The 20,335-nt window shown below is 41.4% G+C and overlaps 1 protein-coding gene across 3 annotated transcripts in view; it reads right to left on the bottom strand.

The window, feature by feature from the left end:
• Positions 1-20,335, bottom strand: part of ACOT12 (acyl-CoA thioesterase 12) — a 72,836-nt gene that overhangs the window by 17,324 nt on the left and 35,177 nt on the right. For all 3 annotated transcript variants that reach the window (XM_010386028.2, XM_010386031.2, XM_010386030.2), the window contains exons 4-6: positions 17,942-18,043; positions 13,665-13,800; positions 1,313-1,469 (exon numbers count right to left, since the gene is read on the bottom strand). In XM_010386028.2, the coding sequence (XP_010384330.2) occupies positions 1,313-1,469; positions 13,665-13,800; positions 17,942-18,043 (395 nt within the window). The remainder of the gene's footprint in view (positions 1-1,312; positions 1,470-13,664; positions 13,801-17,941; positions 18,044-20,335) is intronic.

Here is a 20,335-nt window from a genome sequence, read left to right as displayed (position 1 = left end):
ACATATCAATAATAAAATTATTTTAATTTGAGGGAAATACAACCTTAGCAATTTTCAACAGTTATGAAAATTGTCAGAAGGGCAGATCCTATTCAAATGCATTTCCAGGGTACAGAGTGTTCCCTAAAGTTGCTCAATTACCTACATCTTTCCATTAAGAATAAAATAACCTTTTTGAAATCAAGGAGTCGTTAAAAGTATTCTAGGCCGGGCACAGTGGCTCACGCCTGTAATCCCAGCACTTTGGGAGGCCAAGGTGGGCGGATCATGCGGTCAGGAGATTGAGACCTCCTGACGGGGTGAAACCCCGTCTCTACTAAAAATACAAAAAATTAGCCAGGTGTGCTGGTGGACGCCTGTAGTCCCAGGCTACTCGGGAGGCTGAGGCCAGAGAATGGCGTGAACCCAGGAGGGAGAAGCTTGCAGTGAGCAGAGATCGCGCCACTGCACTCCAGCCTGGGTGACAGAGCGAGACTCCGTCTCAAAAACAACAACAACAACAACAACAACAAAAACACAAAAAAAAAAACCCTCAAAAAAGTATTCTAAATATTCTCTTCCTTCTTTTCCTATTTTTCAGTTAATTCTTTGGCCATAATTATTTTTAACCAGCACCTTTAAAGGTCAGACCTAACTGTAAATTGTCTTTGAAAAGGTTTGTAACTGACTGACTTTATTTATTTACTTATTTATTTATAGAGAGGCTGGAGTGCAGTGGCGTGATCATAGCTCACTGCAGCTTTTAATCCCTGGGCTCAAGTGATCCTCTCACTTCTGCCTCCCAACTAGCTGGGACTATAGGTGCACACCACCACACCAGCACATTTTTTTGTAGTGTCAGGGTCTTGCTATGTTGCCCAAGCTTGTCTTGAACTCCTGGCATCAAGCAATCTTCCTGTCTCAGCCTCCCAAACTGCTGGGATTATAGGTGTGAGCCACCATGCCCAACCTAGACTGATTATTTTTAACTGTGAAGCCTGTCTTCTATTTCTATTCTGCATTTACTTTGTCATAAGCTATCAAGACAATGAGTTGCAGTTTCATAAGATCAATATTCATAATTTGGAATAAAGTATTAAAACTGTAATCTCATTTTTATTTTTGAACCAAATATTTAAACATTCACCTTCAAACAAAAGGACAGATTAATCCTAAAGTAAGCAAGTAAATGATTTAGAAATCATTATAAAAGGCAACATTTTCCTCAGTCTTTTCCTTGACTTCTTGAGTAGCCCAAGAACTGGATCTCAGTCCCTTTCTATTTTCTCCTCACTGGTCCCAAAATCATATGCCAAAGGTCAAAACCAAGAACCTTGCAGAAATAGTAGCCACCGTCTCCATCCAAGCCATAATCTGGCCACCGAATGTATTTCCGTGATGGTTTGCGTGGGGTGGGAGGACCAGTTCAATGCTCTGAACAGAGGTGCCCCTTGTGGAAACTGCTCCTTTCTCTTCATCAAAAAGGAGATCTGAAAAGTGGATGTAAATATTAATGATGGTGGAGTGAACCATAGGCCCTGGGGCTCCAGCTTTTCCTTCCCGGCAGCACATTCAACTCGGATTTATAGAAAAATTAAAGTGTTCTCAAAGGCTTAAGACTGAGCAAATTGACAGGATCTACAGAGTGACTCTTAATGGTGAATATTTGCAGTGAATTGGGTTAAGATAACATCAGAAAGGGCCTTTTAGAGATCGTTTTCTAGCCTATAAAATAAGTCTACTGGAATTTTGATGGAAAGAATGGTTACATTGAAACTTGAGTTGTTCGTGGTAGGGTAGGGATAGATCAGGACAGGAAGGGGCAGAAATGTTGGGGGTGATGGATATGTCATTATCTTGATTGTGGTGATGTTTTCACAGGTGTAAACTTACGTCAAAACTTACCAAATTGTATGCTTTAAATATGGGCCATTCATTGTTTGTCAATTATACCACAATAAAGTTGTTAAAAATAAAGGAATCTGAGCTACAAAGGTCCAGAGACACCAGGAAGCTTGAAACACTACCTTTAGAATGGAAATATGGCCCCCTGTGGAAACTGTTTGTAATGATTGCAGTCACAAGCAGGAAAGACACAATCTGTTATACTTCTTCATGTCCTTCTGCTTTTGTTTTTTTTTTTTTTAGACGGAGTCTCACTCTGTCATCTAGGCTGGAGTGCAATGGTGCAATCTCGGTTCACTGCAATCTTAGCCTCCCAGGTTTAAGCGATTCTCCTGCCTCAGCCTCCTGAGTAGCTGGGATTACAGGCGCGTACCAGCACACCTGGCTCATTTTTGTACTTTTAGTAGAGACGGTTTTCACCATGTCGGCCAGGCTGGTCTCAAACTCCTGACCTCAGGTGATCCGCCCTCCTCAGCCTCCCAAAGTGCTGGGAGTACAGGCCTGAGCCACCGTGCCTAGCCTTTCCGCTTCTTTTGAATCATATCTGCTCCATTTACTAACAAATTGGTTTTTACTCTTAACAATGGAGAAATTTGACTGCAAAGCAGTAAAATGTATTCAATTATGCTTTTTGCATCATGAAGTGAACCACCAGCTAGGTTTCCAGCTCACATGCTATTGTTGGGGACCGGGGAAAGGATTTACAACTTGGGGGACCATCCTGGCTGTACTGTCAGAGGCAGAGCTGAGCTTGCAGTGTGAGAGGGAAGATACGCCCAGCAACTGTTGGTGCTCTCGGCATAGTCACAGCTGGTGATCCAGAAGTGTAGTCACAGAAACCCTTAACTCCACTTCCTAATATAATTTTTAGATTTATCATTAATTGATGGTCTCTTTTATTTTTTCTTATTTCTATTGATCATTTCAGTCCCCAGCTTAAAACAAGTCAGTAGGTACCCACTGTTCTCGTATAAAACCCCAAATCCTTCCCATGGCCTGCAAGCCCTGCCTTCCTGGTCTGGCCTCGCTCTCCCTCTCCCTTTGCTCCAGGCACGTTGGTCTTTTTTCACTTCCTGAGGAAGTATTATCTTCAACAACAGGGCATTCGTCACATCCCTGCTGTCTACAGCCATCCCCCTGGCCACCACCACCTGTGTCTTCAATTTCACTCATACTCTGTGGCCCCTGCTTGGTCATCACTTCCTCAGGGGAGCCTTCTCTGACCTCCACAGCTCAGCCTCACCTTCAGGGTCTCTCGAAGGATCTTTCTTTCATGGCTACAGTTTTATGTTATTTGTGTGCCCTTTTATTATGTGACCCACTAGATCCTAAGCTTTTTGGTGCAGCGACTATGGATTTTTTTTTTTTTTTTTTTTTGAGACAGAGTCTTGCTCTGTCGCCGGGGCTGGAGTGCAGTGGCCGGATCTCAGCTCACTGCAAGCTCCGCCTCCCGGGTTCACGCCATTCTCCTGCCTCAGCCTCCTGAGTAGCTGGGACTACAGGCGCCCGCCACCTCGCCTGGCTAGTTTTTTGTATTTTTCAGTAGAGACGGGGTTTCACTGTGTTAGCCAGGATGGTCTCGATCTCCTGACCGGGACTATGGATTTTTAAAATTCTCATATAATTCTGAACATAGGTGCTCAATAAATATTTATTAAATGAAATGAATGAATAAACAACTTAGCTGATTTCCTTAACATTCATAGTCCTTAATCTCAATAGAATATTTTTAGGTAATAAAATAGTTGTACTGACACTTCTGTCTGCTGTTGATGAGAGTCCCCACTGGTCCCCATGTTTGCTTAGAAGTATCAGACACTCAACTATTTCCAGTTTGGTGGGTGTGGAAGAGTATCTCATGTTGGTTATAATTTGCATTTTCCTGATTACTAATGAGTTCCAACATCTTTTTACATGTATATTAAGCATTCTTGTCACCTCTTCATGAAATGTCTCTTTATATCATTTGCTTCAAATATTGCTTGTCTCATTTCCGGAGATTTTTTTTTGCATGTTAGACATTTCTCTCCATTCTCCACATCTCCCAACCTCCCTTACACATTTCCCATTTCTTTGTCTATCGGGCTGCATTCTAGTTAACTCTTTCAGATCTATCTTCCAGTTCCCTGTCTTCTCTGCTGTTTCATTCATTCACTAAGTTTCAAATTTTAATTATTACATATTCTTTTTTATAGAAATTGTCTTTCTTTGTTAAACCTTCTAGGTTATCTTTTTTTGTTCTTGCATTATACTCTTGATACTCTTTTATTTCTTAAAACATATTAAGCGTCTTACTTCATCTTACTTGATAAATTCATTATCTGCTGTCTTTGTGGGCCTCGTTCAGACTTTGTGGGGCCTGGTGTCACTTCCAGATCTTGGTGCCTTGCTTATTTCTGTCTCTTATGATTTTTCACTAGGATCTCATATTGCTTGGATCTTTTTCTGTGGAAATTCTTGAGAGCTGGCTTTAAAGTCATTTCTTCACAAAGGAGCTGCATTTGCAGTTGCAGATCACCTGGGGTCCTACAACACAGCACCACTGTACACTAAAGTTTCCTTGTTCTGTTTTAGCCCAGACAGGTCATGTGACTTCTGAGGATCCAAATCTGCATGAGGATGCACTTGTGATTGAATTCTCAAAGGGAAATATTTTTTTTCCCCTTTCTACCTAAGGCTAAGGCTCTCTGGAGGGTGGAATTTTTCTAGTTGACTCACTGAGGGAATCACCTTTAGGAGGTTCCAGCACCAAGGAACGTTCCCTGATCCAACCTTCTCCCTCACATGGGCCCCTGGTTTTGTCTCCTGAGCCCAAGCAGGTCCATTACACACAAGCTCTATGTCTTCAGGCACCTGCTAGGTTCTCCAGAACAAATGCCAGCCCCAATGCTTCCTTGCACTGCTGCATTTGTGCTTTCTCACCATTTCTGGACTTCAAAGTTTTCTCTTATTTTTCTGCTGGCTGAGATGTGCTTGCAAAGATGTTTGTAAATATTTTTCCAGAAATTTTTGGTTTTACACAACAATGAATCCACTATATTGCTAGAATCAAAATTGAATCACTTTCTAAAGTGATATTTAAAAGAAATATGCAATCTTAACCCTTCCCATTTCTCTGTCTAAAATTGATTTTATTAGAAGATGTTTTTTACATACCCCAAACTAGTATTGATTGAGGTTGTTTTCAGGCTAATGTTGCTTACTCAAATGGTACATTTTTTGTTTAAAATAAATTGATACAATTACCTGACTTCAAATTATGCTACAGAGCTACAATAAGCAAAACAGCATGGCACTGGCATAAAAACAGACACATAGACCAATGGAACTAGAACTAGAACTGGGAACCCAGAAACAGATTCACACACCCACAGTGAACTCATATTTGACAAAGGTGCCAAGAACATACACTGGGGAAAGGACAATCTCTTCAATAAATGGTGCTGGGAAAACTGGATACTCATATGTAGAAGAATGAAACTAGGCCACTATCTCCTATGATACACAAAAATCAAATCAAAATTGATTAAAGGCTCAAATCTAAGACCTCAAACTATAAAACCATTACAGGAAAACATTGGGGAAAGTCTCCAGGACATTGATCTAGACAAAAATTTATTGAGCAATACCCCACAAGCACAGGCAACCAAAGCAAAAATCAACAAACGGAATCACATCAAGTTAAAAAGCTTCTGCACAGCAAAGAAAACAATCAACAAAGTGAAGAGAAAACCCACAGAATGGGAGAAAATATTTGAAAGCTATCCATCTGATAAGCAATTAATAACCAGAATATATAAGGAGCTTAAACAGCTCTATAGGAAAAAATCTAATAACCTGATTAAAAAATGGGCCAAAGATTTGAACAGACATTTCTCAAAAGAAGACATGCAAATGGCAAACAGGTATATAAAAAGGTATCGACATCACTGATCATCAGAGAAATGCAAAGCAAAACTATAATGAGATATCATCTTACCCCAGTTAAAATGCCTTTTATCCCAAAGACAGGCAATAACCAGTGCTGGAGAGGATGTGGAGAAAAGGGAACCTTCATACACTGTTGGTGGGAATGTAAATTAGTACAACCCCTATCAAGAACAGTTTGGAGGTTTCTCAAAAAACTAAAAACAGAACTACCATCAGATCCAGCAATCCCACTGCTGGGTTCACAACCACAAGAAAGGAAATACTGAAGAGATATATACACGTCCATGTTTGTTGCAGCCCTGTTCACAATAGCTAAAATTTGGAAGCAACCTAAGTGCCTATTAACAGATGAATGAATAAAGAAAATGTGATACATATACACAACAGAATACTATTCAGCCATAAAAAAAACGAGATCCTGTCATCTGCAACAACATGGATGGAACTGGAGATCAGTATAAGTGAAATAAGGCACAGAAAGACAAACATCGCATGTTTTCACTTATTTGTGAGAGCTAAAAATCAAAACAATTGAACTCATGGAGATAGCAGAAGCATGCTTATGAGAGGCTAGGAAGGGTTGTGGGCGGGTAGGGATGGTTAATGGGTATAAAAATGTAGTTAGAAAGAATGAATAAGACCTAGTATTTGACAGTACAACAGGGTGACTATAGTCAATAATAATTTAATTATGTATTTAAAAATAATGGGTATCATTGAATTGTTTGTCACACTTGAAGGAGTGGATACTCCATTTTACATGATGTGATTATTGCACATTTGTATGCTTGTATTACAATATTTCATGTATTCCATAAATATATACACCTACTATATACCCACAAAAACTGAACTGTGTGTGATAGTGATGGTCTCTGAAGGTGGGACGTGACATGGTAGGCAGACTTACTTTTTAATTATATGCCTTTTTATGCATTTTGCATTTTTTACCCTGTGCATGTACTATCTCTTTAAAAATAGTTTTTAAATAATTATAACCTAAAAAAATTAAGAGAAGGCCTTATGAGAGACATTGTAAAGACTCAAATATAAAGAAGCTCCTTCTTTTCTGAGGGATAACTTTAAAGAGAAACCACATACTTCATATGAAGACACATACAGTATATACTGGAACCTGTAGAGGGAGGTGCTAGGTGAGGTAATACATGCACCAGCATCAGCTATGATATGTATGCAGAAATATATTGAGTTAGATGACTTTGGTGCAGAAGTTTGCTTATTTGGAGTTAGTTTACAACCAATGAAAAAATAGGGTTTTCCCAGGGTCAGAGAGCAATTCAGGCTTACAGTTCCGGTTTGGGCTAAGTAAACAGACCTGACCCTTTCTGCTGGCTTTGAGTGATCCAGTTTAATACGTGTACTTTGGATGTTCTTAAAGTACTGTGTCATCATGCTGCTTTGACAACTTTACATTCAGTCTACATTTGTAGATCAGGAACTTTGACCTGAATTAAGGTCATGCTAGCCCTAGTTTTCTTTCTGCATATCCAGAAAATTAACCAGGATAATGCTCTTAAGATCTGATTTCCTTACTCAAAAATTATAATTAAAATGCTTTCAAATTTTAAATTTTTCCCCTATATGTCAAGCTTGCAAATAATGATCCAGTAGTATTTCTGAGATGTGCGTGCTTACACACATCCCAGAAACATCCTGCTTTTACAAAACTAATCTCATCTCTTTCATTTTCTTCTGAAAGGATATGATCCGGATTCAATGTTCTCACTGTTCTAATAATATACATTTTCATCGTACAACATCTTGAAAAATATTCCAATCTTTTATGTTTGATATTTATAACCAATGCAAACCCCTGGTTTTCTAAAAACATGGTACAAGAACAGAGATGATCTGGTTCTCTTCTTTTAGAACACACACTGTCCTGTCAAAAACCAACTCCATCAGATCTAAGGAGCAGCAGGTGGAGAAATCACACACTACACAACAGCTTTAAATGTCAGAGTCTGGCTCTTACATTCTTTAAGATGACTTGCTTTTAAGTTCTCTGGCACCTTTGCTGGCATGGAAGTTAGTAAAATTTTCCAAAACGAAATCAGATCAATGGAATTAGGTTAAAAGTTGTTTTATGTGAAAGGATGTAGAATAATCTAAATTAGGGCAGATTAAACAAAGCAGGTAATAAAAGAAGACTTTGAAACAAATCTATAATTTGAAATTGAACTAGACATGTAGATGTAGATCTAATCTGGCCAACTTTGTAACACACTGAAACGCAAGTCAATTGCAATCGTTTTATCTCTGTATTTGAATGCCTGTCATGTGTGCCTGTTACTAATTTAGACAATCTCCAGTACTCAAAGTACTGTTAGTGTTGTGCAGACAAATTGTTTGCTGCTGATTTCACTTATTAGTGCAACTTGTATAATACCAGAAGAAGCCAGTGCAGCCACCTATGTTTACCTGGCTCATGTTACCTTGAGGGGGGTGTGAAGACAGCTTCAGTCATCATCCTAGCAACCCTTCCCAATAGACGGACCCTCGCAAGGGAGCTCAGGGTAGCAGAGATCCCCATTCCTCCAAGACAAAAACATAACAATTTCCCAGGGTCTAAAGTGCAAATTTGACATGAATTATCTCTTCCTCTTATAATTAACTTCTTCCTCAGTAATTATTATCAATTATCTGGGTTTTTTTGTTGTTGTTGTTTGTTTTTTGAGTCAGAATCTGGCTCTGTGGCCTAGGCTGGACTACAGTGGTGCGATCTCGGTTCACTGTAAACTCCGCCTCTTGGGTTCAAGCAATTCTCTTGCCTCAGTCTCCTGAGTAGCTGGGATTATAGGAGTGCACCACCATGCACAGCTAAGTTTTGTGTTTTTAGTAGAGACAGGGTTTCACCATGGTCTCAAACTCCTGATCTCAAGTGATCTGCCTACCTTGGCCTCCCAAAGTGCTGAGATTATAGGCATGAGCCACCGCCAGGCCTCATCAGTCATCTTGATCAGCCTGGAACCATGACCAAATTTCTCCTAGCCAGAAAAACAATGCCCCTTGACTTTGAGGGTCTCCTGTAGCTCCAGGCTATTTCTTTCATCCTTCACAGTAAAGTTCCTGTGAAGTATCTGTCTTTAACTATTGGCCCTAATTCCTCCTGTGGTGGGGACCTCTCAAACAATAATACAAATGACAGCACTTTCTGCATGCCTGACACTTTCTATATTAACTCATTTAATGCTCCCATAAACCCATTATGTAAGTACCTTTATTATTCCCATTTACAGTTCTCCTTTTGTTTATTATTTACATTGCCTCAGCAAGCTGAGAAAAGTAAAGTCAGAGGTTTTGGTTATAGACCTGTTACAGTACTATTCAGCATAACACAGAAGGAGATCCTGTCATTTGCAACAACATGGATGGAACTGAGGTCATTATGTCAAGCAAAAGAAGTAAGGCACAGAAAGACAAACATCGCATGTTCTCACCTATTTGTGGAATCTAAAAATCAAAACGATTGAACTCACGAAGACAGAGAGCAGAAGGATGGTTCTGCAAAGTCAGAGGACTTGCTTACAGACCTGGATAAGGAAAGTACTGGATAAGAAAATAAAAAGAGCAGCTTTGTGCTGGGGCAACCACTGACTATGAGAGAAAGATGAGGCAATGCATAGGCCCAGATCCTAGCAATTCGCCTTTAGGAGTAAGTCCGGTGGAAGGAGGCGGCTCTCTCCAGGGTGGATGGTTTGGGGTGAGTGGGCTGATGGAAGCCTCCTGCTTCCTGTGGGGCTGGGTCCAGAGGTCAGAGAGGAGCAAGCTCCACCTCAGATGGCTAGAGTGAAGGAAAACACCTTGAGGGAAGTGAGGTCCTGCCACATGCTAATGCTGCTGAGGGACACAATGTATCAGTTTTCCACAAAAGCAAAGGCTCTGAACTAGCCAAGCTGCTCCAAGAGCTGCGATGGCCACTGTGTCCCTCACTGTCCACATGTCCTGCAACAGATGACACGTGGGCTATCGGGGCCAGGAGACTCCCAGCTCCACTTCCCTCCTCACCCCCCGCATCCTTGTACACATGCTTCTAACAAGCGGTGACAGAAGTGTTTACTTGGGCCTGTGCATATGACATAAAGGTTATGGTAAACTGTCCCTCATCCCATTATTCCTCTAAATAATTAAGGATATCCAAATGTCTCCCACACTTCTTCTAACTCCACACTTGCCGATGTCACCAGTGCCTTCCTGATTCCCAGTCCAGTAGACAGGTTTTATTCCTCACTTCCTGGAACGCAGTTGACCACTATTTCTTCTTGTAACTCTACTCCCTTGGCGTGTGACACTGCTCTCTCCAGCTCTCCCTGCGCCCCTCTGATTAATCCCTCCAGGTCTCCTTGGTAGGTTTGTCTTCCTGGATCCTCTCTTAGATGCCTGTGCGCCGCAGGTTCCATTCTTGGCCCAGCACCCTGTGCGCTGCAGGCTGTCTTCATTTGAACTACTTCTTTAAGCGGCTGTCTCTCAGATGGAATCTCCCCAGCTGTGGTCTCTTCCTTTTGGATGTCCACAGGCATGTCAGACTCCACATGCCTAAAACTGAATGCATCATCTACCTCCTAAAAGTTGCCCTTCCCTGCCCCTCAGATCCATGATCTCAGTTCATGGCACAACTGCTAACCAACTGCTCCAAGCAGACACCCAGGAGTCAGCCTGTGCTCCTTCTTCCTCACTCTTCTCCCCACAGCGAAGCAGTGATCCTATTTTATTGGTGTGACCTCGCGTATATTTTTAAACTCTTTCCCTCCTGTCTCTCCCCACTATTACTGCCTGGCTTAGGCAACCCTCACCTCTCCCCTGGTCTCTCTCCCTCTAGCCAGAGTGACCATATTAAGTGCAAACCCGGTCATGCCCCAACCCTGCTCAAAATCCTTCAATGGCTCCCATCAAGAACAGAAGAAAGGACAAGCTTCTCAGCATGGCCCAGGGAACCTCTGTGACACAATCCGACTTTCTTCCTCTCCTGCCTCCCTCTACCTTGCATTTTCTCTCTAGCAATACTCTTGTGTTGGTGGCTTCCCAGCACACAGCGTCCTGGTCCATGCCTCCGCGTCTTCACACTCACTGCTACGTGCTTCCTCGCCTTCCCAACTTTCTTCTCATAGCCCCTCGTCCAGCAAGTCTCTCGTGAACACCCAAGGGCACTTCCTCTGGGCTCCCACGTTACTTAGAGTCTACAGCTCTCTGTTCACTTACTATATTACTTAGAAACTATTAAGTATGTCTGTCTCCAGCACTAAACTACAAGATTCTCAGGAGCAAAGACCCTGTATTTTTCATCTTTATACCTCTAGTGGCAAACAGGTTCCTGGCACATGACAGGCATTTCATACAGAATTGTTGGAAAGAACTACCAGTCAGTTGGTAGTCTTTCCTTTCTGCTGAGAGGAAAGGAGTCCTTCCACCTAAATGACTATGAGTGATTTTATCCACAAGCACACACACACACTCCATCCAGCAGGCACCGGGGCAGACTGGCCAGCACCTCACGCATCACAGGGTCACCCTCTTCCTGGTGGGGAGCAGCTTGATCTAGAGAGTTTCTGGTAAAAGGGTGGAGAATGACCTTGAGACATGTGATTCAGATGAGGGATGACTTGGAGAGGATGGAAGCAGTTCTTGTAAGAATCTCTGGATAAACATGCACAGATTTCAAAAGAACTGTTTCTTGCCGGGTGCGGTGACTCACACCTGTAATCCCAGCACTTTGGGAAGCCAAGGCAGGTGGAAAACCTGAGGTCAGGAGCTCAAGACCAGCCTGGCCAATGTGGTGAAAACTCGTCTCTACTAAAAACACAAAAATTAGCTGGGTGTGGTGGTGCATGCCTGTAGTCCCAGCTACTCTGGAGGCTGAGGCAGGAGAATCGCGTGAACCTGGGAGGCAGAGGTTGCAGTGAGCCGAGATTGTGCTACTGCACTCCAGCCTGGGTGACAGAGTGAGACCCCATCTCAAAAAAAAAGGAAAAAGAAAAAAAAGAAGAACTGTATTTTGACATTGTCAGTCAGACTTCTGGTTGTTTAGTGACTTATTTCTACTTTCTCCTTATGAACTCAGGTAGTGTAATTTCAACGAGGACAGAAAGCTTTTCTTAAAAGACATAGCTGCAGAAAGGAAGACCAGTGAAACTAGGGGAACTGCATATACTTATTAAAAACTGTGTTAAATGCTTGAGTTTTCCTAAGATGTCCTAAGAGATTTACTTGTCATGCATAGTACGGGTTTGCCCATTAGTAAGTATTTTATCTGTCATTTCATTCTTCCTTGGGATTTTAGGGATGAGGAGACAGCAGGTTTTGGTTTTTATTAATGGTTGTCTCATCTGCCTTAGGGTTGTTCTCTCGGTTCAGCTATTTCATTACTTGAGCAAAATGCATTTGAAATGTATTTTGGTGCTGAGACCAGCTTTACAAACAGAGACTTGCTCTTCTTAACACTGTCATTTAATGATGAAGTCTTCATTTCCTTAAAAATAATTCAGTCTGGGCTGGACACAGTGGCTCATGCCTATAATCCCAGCGCTTTGGGAGGCTGAGGCGGGCGGATCACCTGAGGTCAGGAGTTGAAGACCAGCCTGGTCAACATGGCAAAACCCTGTCTCTATTAAAAATACAAAATTAGCTGGGCGTGGTGGCAGGCACCTGTAATCCCAGCTACTAGGGAGGCTGAGGCAGGAAAATTGCTTGAAACTGGGAGGCAGAAGTTGTAGTGAGCCAAGTTCGCACCATTGCACTCCAGCCTGGGCAACAAGAGCGAAACTCTGTCTCAAAGAAAAATCCAAAAAGCAAACAAAGTTGGTAATGGGTATTGACCTTTGAAAGGTCAGCAATGAGTAGAAACCTTTGAAAAATCTCTTTTTTAACCCGGAAGTCTTCTGTGGGGTGGTCCCAGGATATCACCTGGGGCAGAATAAAGGCTCTGCACTTCTGCCACACTGGCTGCTACCTCTCTCTTTCCTCTGGCATTTCTATGCACTCTTTCTCCTTCTCTTTTGACATCCTTATTCTGACATGTTCTTGTCCTCTCCTTTCCTCCCTCTTCTTCCTGTGCCTTCCTTTGGAGCCAAGAGGTGCTGAACCTTCTGCCCTCCTGGCAGTGGTCAGCTTGTGGGACCTGGGCAGGCTCACTCCACTTCCTCCCCTCCCTCATTGTGCTCTCCACTGGCATCCCCTGGGGCTTCAGGAGATGGAGTCAGACAAAAAGAAAGGGCAGAGGAGGGCAGGGGCGGTGCTCTGCCTTTCCCCACCAGTCTGGCTCCAGGAGGCATCAAAGAGCCCAGGAAATCACTACCAGAGAACTAAGGAAGTATGGCTCATAAAACACAGGGTGATTGTGGAAAGTACCAGGCAACAGGAGCAGGATCTTACAGCCTCTGCTCATATCCCATATGATCCTTAGCAAGTTTCTTTCCTGCTCAGAGTTGCAGCTTCCTGCTCTGTTGAGATTACATGCAGCTCCTATGAAACTGTGGATGAGAAACTGCTTAGTAGGCCACGAAGCACCGTATCAAAGTATGGCATTGTCATCAACCCTTCTTTCAGCCATCATTAGCGAACACATGCTTACTAATGACTGCCTGGTCCCTGTCACTCTTTTTCCCCATCTCCTCTCCTGGAGATCTTCCAATTTAAAGAGGCGTTAGGTGTCAGCAGTTACATTCTCAATGGCCAGGCCCTTCCTCCTCTAGTCACCAGGTTTGTTGGAAAAGATACCTAGTGTCATCAGGATTGAAGGGTAATAATAAGATGAAAATAAGTGTGCTCTAACAAAAGACTCCTTTGCCTGTCACAGTCATAGAATTAAAGTTCTTATAAGTGGATTTACTGACCATCAAACTTGCTACTTTCCTTCATTAAATTGTTAAAGATATCTTCATGTTGTAATCGAACTTTCCTTCTCTCAGCAGCCAGATTATGTTCCACATGATCTTGTTCAGTTAGAAGTGTGACTGGTTTTAAATGAATCTAGAGAAAGAAAAGCATTTATCTTTTATTGCCTTGTTAAATTATAAAAGCACAGCATGAATTTTGCAAAAACAAATGATATGCTACACGGTTCTCTAACTCAAGTAAATAGAGCTTTTATGAGTGTTTTCACTAAATATGTTATGACTAAATTTTTTCTTAAATTATTTTTAAACTAAAAAAATCAACACAGGCTTAATTATTTCTTCATGCAATAAGATATGTGTTTTAAAATGTTCTCTCGATTAATGTTCCCTGATTTTAAAATTTTTCAACAGAACTACAAAATAAGAAAGTATTCAAATCGATGAATGAGGAGGGGGCCTTTGACTCCACTGAAATCTAAATGTTTCCTGTCTTTTGCAAAATTAAGAAAGCAAAGAGAGGGAATAAAGATGTTCTAGAGAAAGCTATCTTATACTATGAGGTATTCCCAATTTGGAAATTTCATTACATGGTGAAAACATTATCTAACAAGCAAAACAAAAAAATCAATATGTGGGAATAAAGCTTTCACCAACCTCCAGAAACCTGGAAATATGAGGCAACAGAACCAAGAGCTCAAATTCTTACATAAATGTCCTCTGCTGACCCTGTGTGTAGAAGGAAGGGTGACCTTGAAGCTGGACTGGGGTAGCTCCATGCTTATTTCCAAGATTCTCAAAGTCTGGTATTGACCCTTGACCAAGATAAGGATGAAATAAGCTAGTGATCCCTGGGTGTGGGGGCTCACACCTGTTATCCCAGCACTTTGCGGGGGCTGAGGCGGGCAAGTCACTTGAGATCAGGTGTTCAAGATTATAGGTGTGAGCCACTGCACCTGGACAACATGGTGAAACACTGTCTGTACTAAAAATACAAAAAGTAACAGGGTATAGTGGAGCACATCTGTAATCCCAGTTACTTAGGAGGCTGAGGCATAAGAATCGCTTGAACCCAGGAAAAGGAGGTTGCAGTGAGCCAAGATCATGCCACTGCACTCCAGCCTGGGAGACAGAGTGAGACTCCATCTCAAAAAAAAGAAAAAAAAATAAGCTAGTGATTTATAATATGCTGCTTAAAGTCCAAAACTCCCCTGGACTACCTTGTGGAGTTTGATTAGGCATGTGTAGATTGATGGCATGCACTGGTTTAACTCCTTTTTTTTTTTCTTTTTTTTTGAAACTCTGTTGCACTGTGTGTAATCTGGAGCATAGTGGTGTAATCATACTTTCCTGTAACCTCAAAATCCCAGCTCAAGGGATCCTCCCAGTAGGACTGCAGGCAAGCGTCACTATGCCTGTCTAATTTATTTTTATTTTTTTTTTTATTTTTTGTAGAGATGAGGGCTCACTATGTTGCCCAGGCTGGTCTCAAAATCCTGGCCTCAAGCAATCTTTCCTTCTCAGCCTCCCAAAGCACTGTAATTATAAGTGTGAGACACTGCACCCAGCATGATTTAACAATTTTTGCAGTGTTGTTTTAGTTGTGTGACTAGCAGGGTATACAAGACTGCTTGGTAAACTTGTGTGTTGGTTCTCCTGAAACCAAGATACCTTGCGTATGTTTTGGTGATCCTACTCCGCAGAAGTACATCTTGTGTGACTAAGGCCCCTGAGGCATGGCTGTGCCTGGAGGCCTCAACCCTCTCTGAGGCTGGCCTGTGCTTGCTTTCTCCCACTGCACCATCTGCTTTAGCTTAGTAAGGCTTTGCATGAGTGTACCCTGTGGAGTCTTGCACGTCCCTTCAATGATCTGGCCTGTGCAATTGTTAAACTAAGTCTGGTTAATCATTGCCAATTTCTTCTTTGTTTTTTAATCAGCCTACATTATGCTTTGAACCAATTTCATCCTAAAATAAACTCACTGTGAACAGTGATTCAGGTAGTCCTATGGGTTCAAACCAAACCACTGATTTTTCATGGGTCTCTTTGTGATGAGCTACTGAACCAGCATATTAGCAACTAGGAAATAAGTTAGTCTGGAAAGGTGCTTTACAATTAAGATTATCTGAACCAATCAATTATACTAGCACCATAATGGATCTGACTTTCCACTTTCAGAAACCAGTTCTCCAGTCTCAAGAGAGATTGGACTGAAATGTTACTATTCTATTCTTTTTTTTTTTTTTAGAGACGGAGTTTTGCTTTTGCTGCCCAGGCTGGAGTGTAATGGAGCAATCTCGGCTCACTGCAACCTCTGCCTCCTGGGTTCTAGCAATTCTCCTGCCTCAGCCTCCCAAGTAGCTGGAATTATAGGCATGCACCACCATGCCCAGTTAATTTTTGTATTTTTGGAGAGGGGGGTTTCTGCATTTTGGCGCCAGGCTGGTCTTGAACTTCTGACCTTAGGTGATCCACCCGCCTCGGCCTCCCAAAGTGCTGGGATTACAGGCATGAGCTACCATGCTCGGCCAACTATTATATTCTTATTCCATACATCCATGAAGTTGGAGTGAGAAGTCTGAGGCTGGAGGGGGAAAATGACCGTCTTCCTCTGCTGCTCCATGCAAAGGAATGGGATGGCAAGGTGCGTTCCTTTGTCACTTGCTCTCAGATACGGGCACCTGCACCCATCTCATATTCTCTCATTTCCAAAAGTCTGGAGATTTGTGGGGATGCCAGGAAAAACAATGGTTGGGAAGACTATCTCAGTGTCTCAGATTTTAGTGAACACAGGCTCTGTGGGATGCTTTGGCAAAGTACAGATCCAAGATTCCACGCTAGTGATTCTAATTCAGTAGGTCCATGATATGGCCCAGAAAACTGCATTTAAACAAATAGAATTAGCTGATATGAACTTCCACTTGAAAAACAACACCCTTGGGCAATATGAATTTGCCTTGCAACGTGTTTAATGTTAACTGAGAGTGGAGGCCAGGTGCCATGGCTCACACCTCAGAACTTTGGGAGGTCAAGGCGGGCAGACCAGCCTGACCAACATGGTGAAACCCCATCTCTACTAAAAATACAAAAAAAAAAAAAAAAAAAAAAAAAAGAAAAATTAGCCAGGCACGGTGGTGGGAGCCTGTAATCCCAGCTACTTGGGAGGCTGAGGCAGGTGACTCGCTTGAACCTGGGAGGTGGAGGTTGCAGTGAGCTGAGATTGTGCCACTGCACTCCAGCCTGGGTGACAGAGTGAGACTCTGCTCAAAAACAAAAGACTAAGAGTGGGAGAAGTGCCCCAGGTAAAAAGCTCTGCAGGGACACCTGCCATTGGCACTATGATGATCCAACTCAGCCCTAGCCCATCTCTATGCCTCCTGGCTCACATGAGGAAGAGGAGCTGGTGAGTGTGGTTCTGCCACCACCTCTCCTGGGTACAGTGGAAACATCTGTCTGGCTTTAAAGTGGGAGGCCGTCTGAAGAAGGCTTCAGACAAAGAGACAGAGAAGGACCTCTCCTTGCTTCAGAGTAGGGCTAGGAGAAGCCACTGTGTCTAGCTCTGGGATGATCCTTGGAGTGAAAGACTCATATTCTAGATTGAATTATCACAGTGTTTAGACTAAACGGGACCCTCCTCCAGGCACCCTGACACTGAAAAAAAAAAAAGCCAAGAAATTATAAGGAGCAAATCCCCAGCAGCCTCTAGATGAGTGGATCTGGGTCGTGGCCGGGCAGCTGGCTAGGGACACTCACCAGGCCAAAGTATCGCTTCGGAGGGTGTTTTCACCCCACATGCCCAGAAGCTTATTTTCAAACTTCAATAACTCAGCAATGTTGACAATTTTCCTTCAGGTATTAACAATGGTTAATCTATAACATGCAACTGCTTGCTAAATTGCTCTTGATTTTTTTAAAAAAGATTTTATTTTAACTCAATTTTGAGTTATATGGCCACAAATGAAAAGCACTAAACCAGTAGGCAGTATTTTAAAGAAACTGATATGACCTTCAGATCATTTAAAACAATGTGGAATATTTTTTGTATTTTACAAACTTTCTATATCGTCTTTTCTCTAAGGTACTTTTCTCTAAAGTTCCTGTTCCTCTGATGTTACCACAGAATGATAACTTTTACAATAAATATTGGTGAATAATAAATCTTGGGAAAGTATATCTCATGGAAAGAAGAAATGTCATTTTTTTCTATAACATTCTGATGCAATTGTTACTATGTCCCTGAATTACATGCTAGATACATCTTCACATACAAAATTTACCTTTTCTTTTCCAACTGGTTTGGCTACAAATGTGGAGAAAGCCACACTAACAAGCTTCTCAATGCCAGTGAGCATGTCCTGTACCATGACCTTGATACTGATCTACGATGAAAAAAAGATAAATAAATACACTCTTGGCCATCCAGAAACAGTTCAGATTTCAGCATTCAAAATGTAGTCATATGTACGCACCATCACTCTCTTTCATTTTAAAAATGAAACCAGAATTTTAATTTATTTTTAAGCAATAGAATTCTTTCAATGATGTTCTATAACATTGGACAATTAACTTTTTCTGATTATGAAAATTATTTATCATGTAAAATTTGTGGAATCTGACTATCCAGAGTATATATTATCAGTAATCCCATCACCCAGAGATAATAATTATTAAATTTTAGGTGAATTTTCTTCTAGCTTTTTATATTTATATATCATATATGATATATAAATGTATATTATATATAATATATACACATACATATCACATAATACACATATATATTACATAATATATACACACATTTCATATTATATACATATGACATGAAATATGTGTATATATGCATGTGTATATAAAATTATTGTAATGTATTTACAGTTTTATGTTCTGATTTTGTTTTGTTTTGTTTTGAGACAGAGTCTCGCTCTGTCACCCAGGCTGGAGTGCAGTGGCACGATCTCGGCTCACTGCAAGCTCCGCCTCCCGGGTTCAAGCCATTCTCCTGCCTCAGCCTCTGTCGTAGCTGGGACTACAGGCACGCGGCACTACACCCAGCTAATTTTTTGTATTTTTAGTAGAGACAAGATTTCACCATGTTGGCCAGGATGGTCTCAACCTCTTGACCTTATGATCCACCCACCTCGGCCTCCCAAAGTGCTGGGATTACAGGGGTGAGTCATTGCACCTGGCCTGTTCCAATTTTTAAAAATTTGACATTATATGATAAGCTCTTTTAAACTTCATTATTACTAAATATGCTTTTGAAAACAAGATATTGGTGACTGCCTTATAAAACCACTAGAGAGATGTACCAGAACTTTTTTTAGCCTTTAGCCTCAGAGCTTTTTTTCTTTTTTAAAATGTCTCTAGGCAGCATACTCTCAGGGTTTCTCCTAGGACCAAGCTAACCTGGACAGAATTGCATCATGTATTTACAGCTTTGTTTCTGTGATTAACTGTTCAGGAGTAATAAGAAGGTAGCTGAGACACTTTATGTTGATACTACAATGGGCTAGATTTCCCCCTGTGTGAAGAGCTCTGAAGCTTGGTCCTCAGGATGGCACTTTGCAGAAGTGTTGGTAAACTCCGAGACTTGTCTTTAGATTCTGGCTAATAAACCTTTTCCCAAATGTTTCAGATGAATAATGTTATCTTCTGAAAATAATGAGCGATCTCAGGCACAGCTCAGCACTGTGTTGTCGACAATGAAGAATATCTGTATCTGTATCTTTACCATGTACACCATGTAAAAAGAATAATCAATAATCTATGACTCATTTTAAGTCACTCAACTCATAAATGCAAATTAGTATTTACATGGTAAATCCTAAATTAACTAGATGGTGATTAGCCAAAATTAAACTATCTATTCCCAACTCTCTCAACCCTCAATCCCATACAGCTTTCTGTTTTTAGAGAAATGGACAAATGAAAAATAAAATAAAATATCTAACAGTAAAAACAAAACAACAATTCTGGAGTGTTAAAATAAGTTCTAAACACTATCTTCTACTAGAACAGTTAACTTAGTTATATGTGATAACCGAATGTTTCAAAAACATATGCCAGGGAGAATTTCATTGTGTTATAAGAGATTAGGTAAGATTGGAGTTACATTCTGTGAAAACAACTAGAAAACTGGACAAAATACAGGAAGCATCTATTTTCACACCTACAAAAATAGGCAACACAGGACTGTGATCCCCAAGGCGGGAAAAACAATGAGAGGAGCACTGCGTTCCCAGGTTCTCAGGCTAAAGGTAATTTACAGTTAGGTTAGGGAAGGAAAACCTAACTCTGCTCAATTGAATGGAGCTAAAATTCGTGGGGTAGAGTACCAGAGAAGTAAGCTAAAGAAAAGAAAGAATTCCAGAAATACGAATGTGAGTCTTTGAGTTGATACTAACTGGACTATATACACGGTGAAACCCCACAAGGCCAGACAAGAACAGCTTCTGAGGAACAAGCAGTTCCTGGGAAACTGTAACATGGACAATTCCAAGAACTCACACACAGCTGGGGATCTTTTGAGTTCTCTCCAGCCAGATTTCACTGAAGATAGAACAGCTTCATAGAGATAACAGAAGATCCCAACCTAGAAGAGGGTCTAAAGTAGCCGTAGAGTAGAGTATTCTAAATCTTCCATAGAAGAGTTTAAAACAGATCTTTTT

This window comes from Rhinopithecus roxellana, chromosome 3 (genome assembly GCF_007565055.1).
Source record: "Rhinopithecus roxellana isolate Shanxi Qingling chromosome 3, ASM756505v1, whole genome shotgun sequence".
In the NCBI taxonomy this organism is placed as follows: Eukaryota; Metazoa; Chordata; class Mammalia; order Primates; family Cercopithecidae; genus Rhinopithecus; species Rhinopithecus roxellana.
This window is presented reverse-complemented; position numbering and strand designations above follow the sequence as displayed.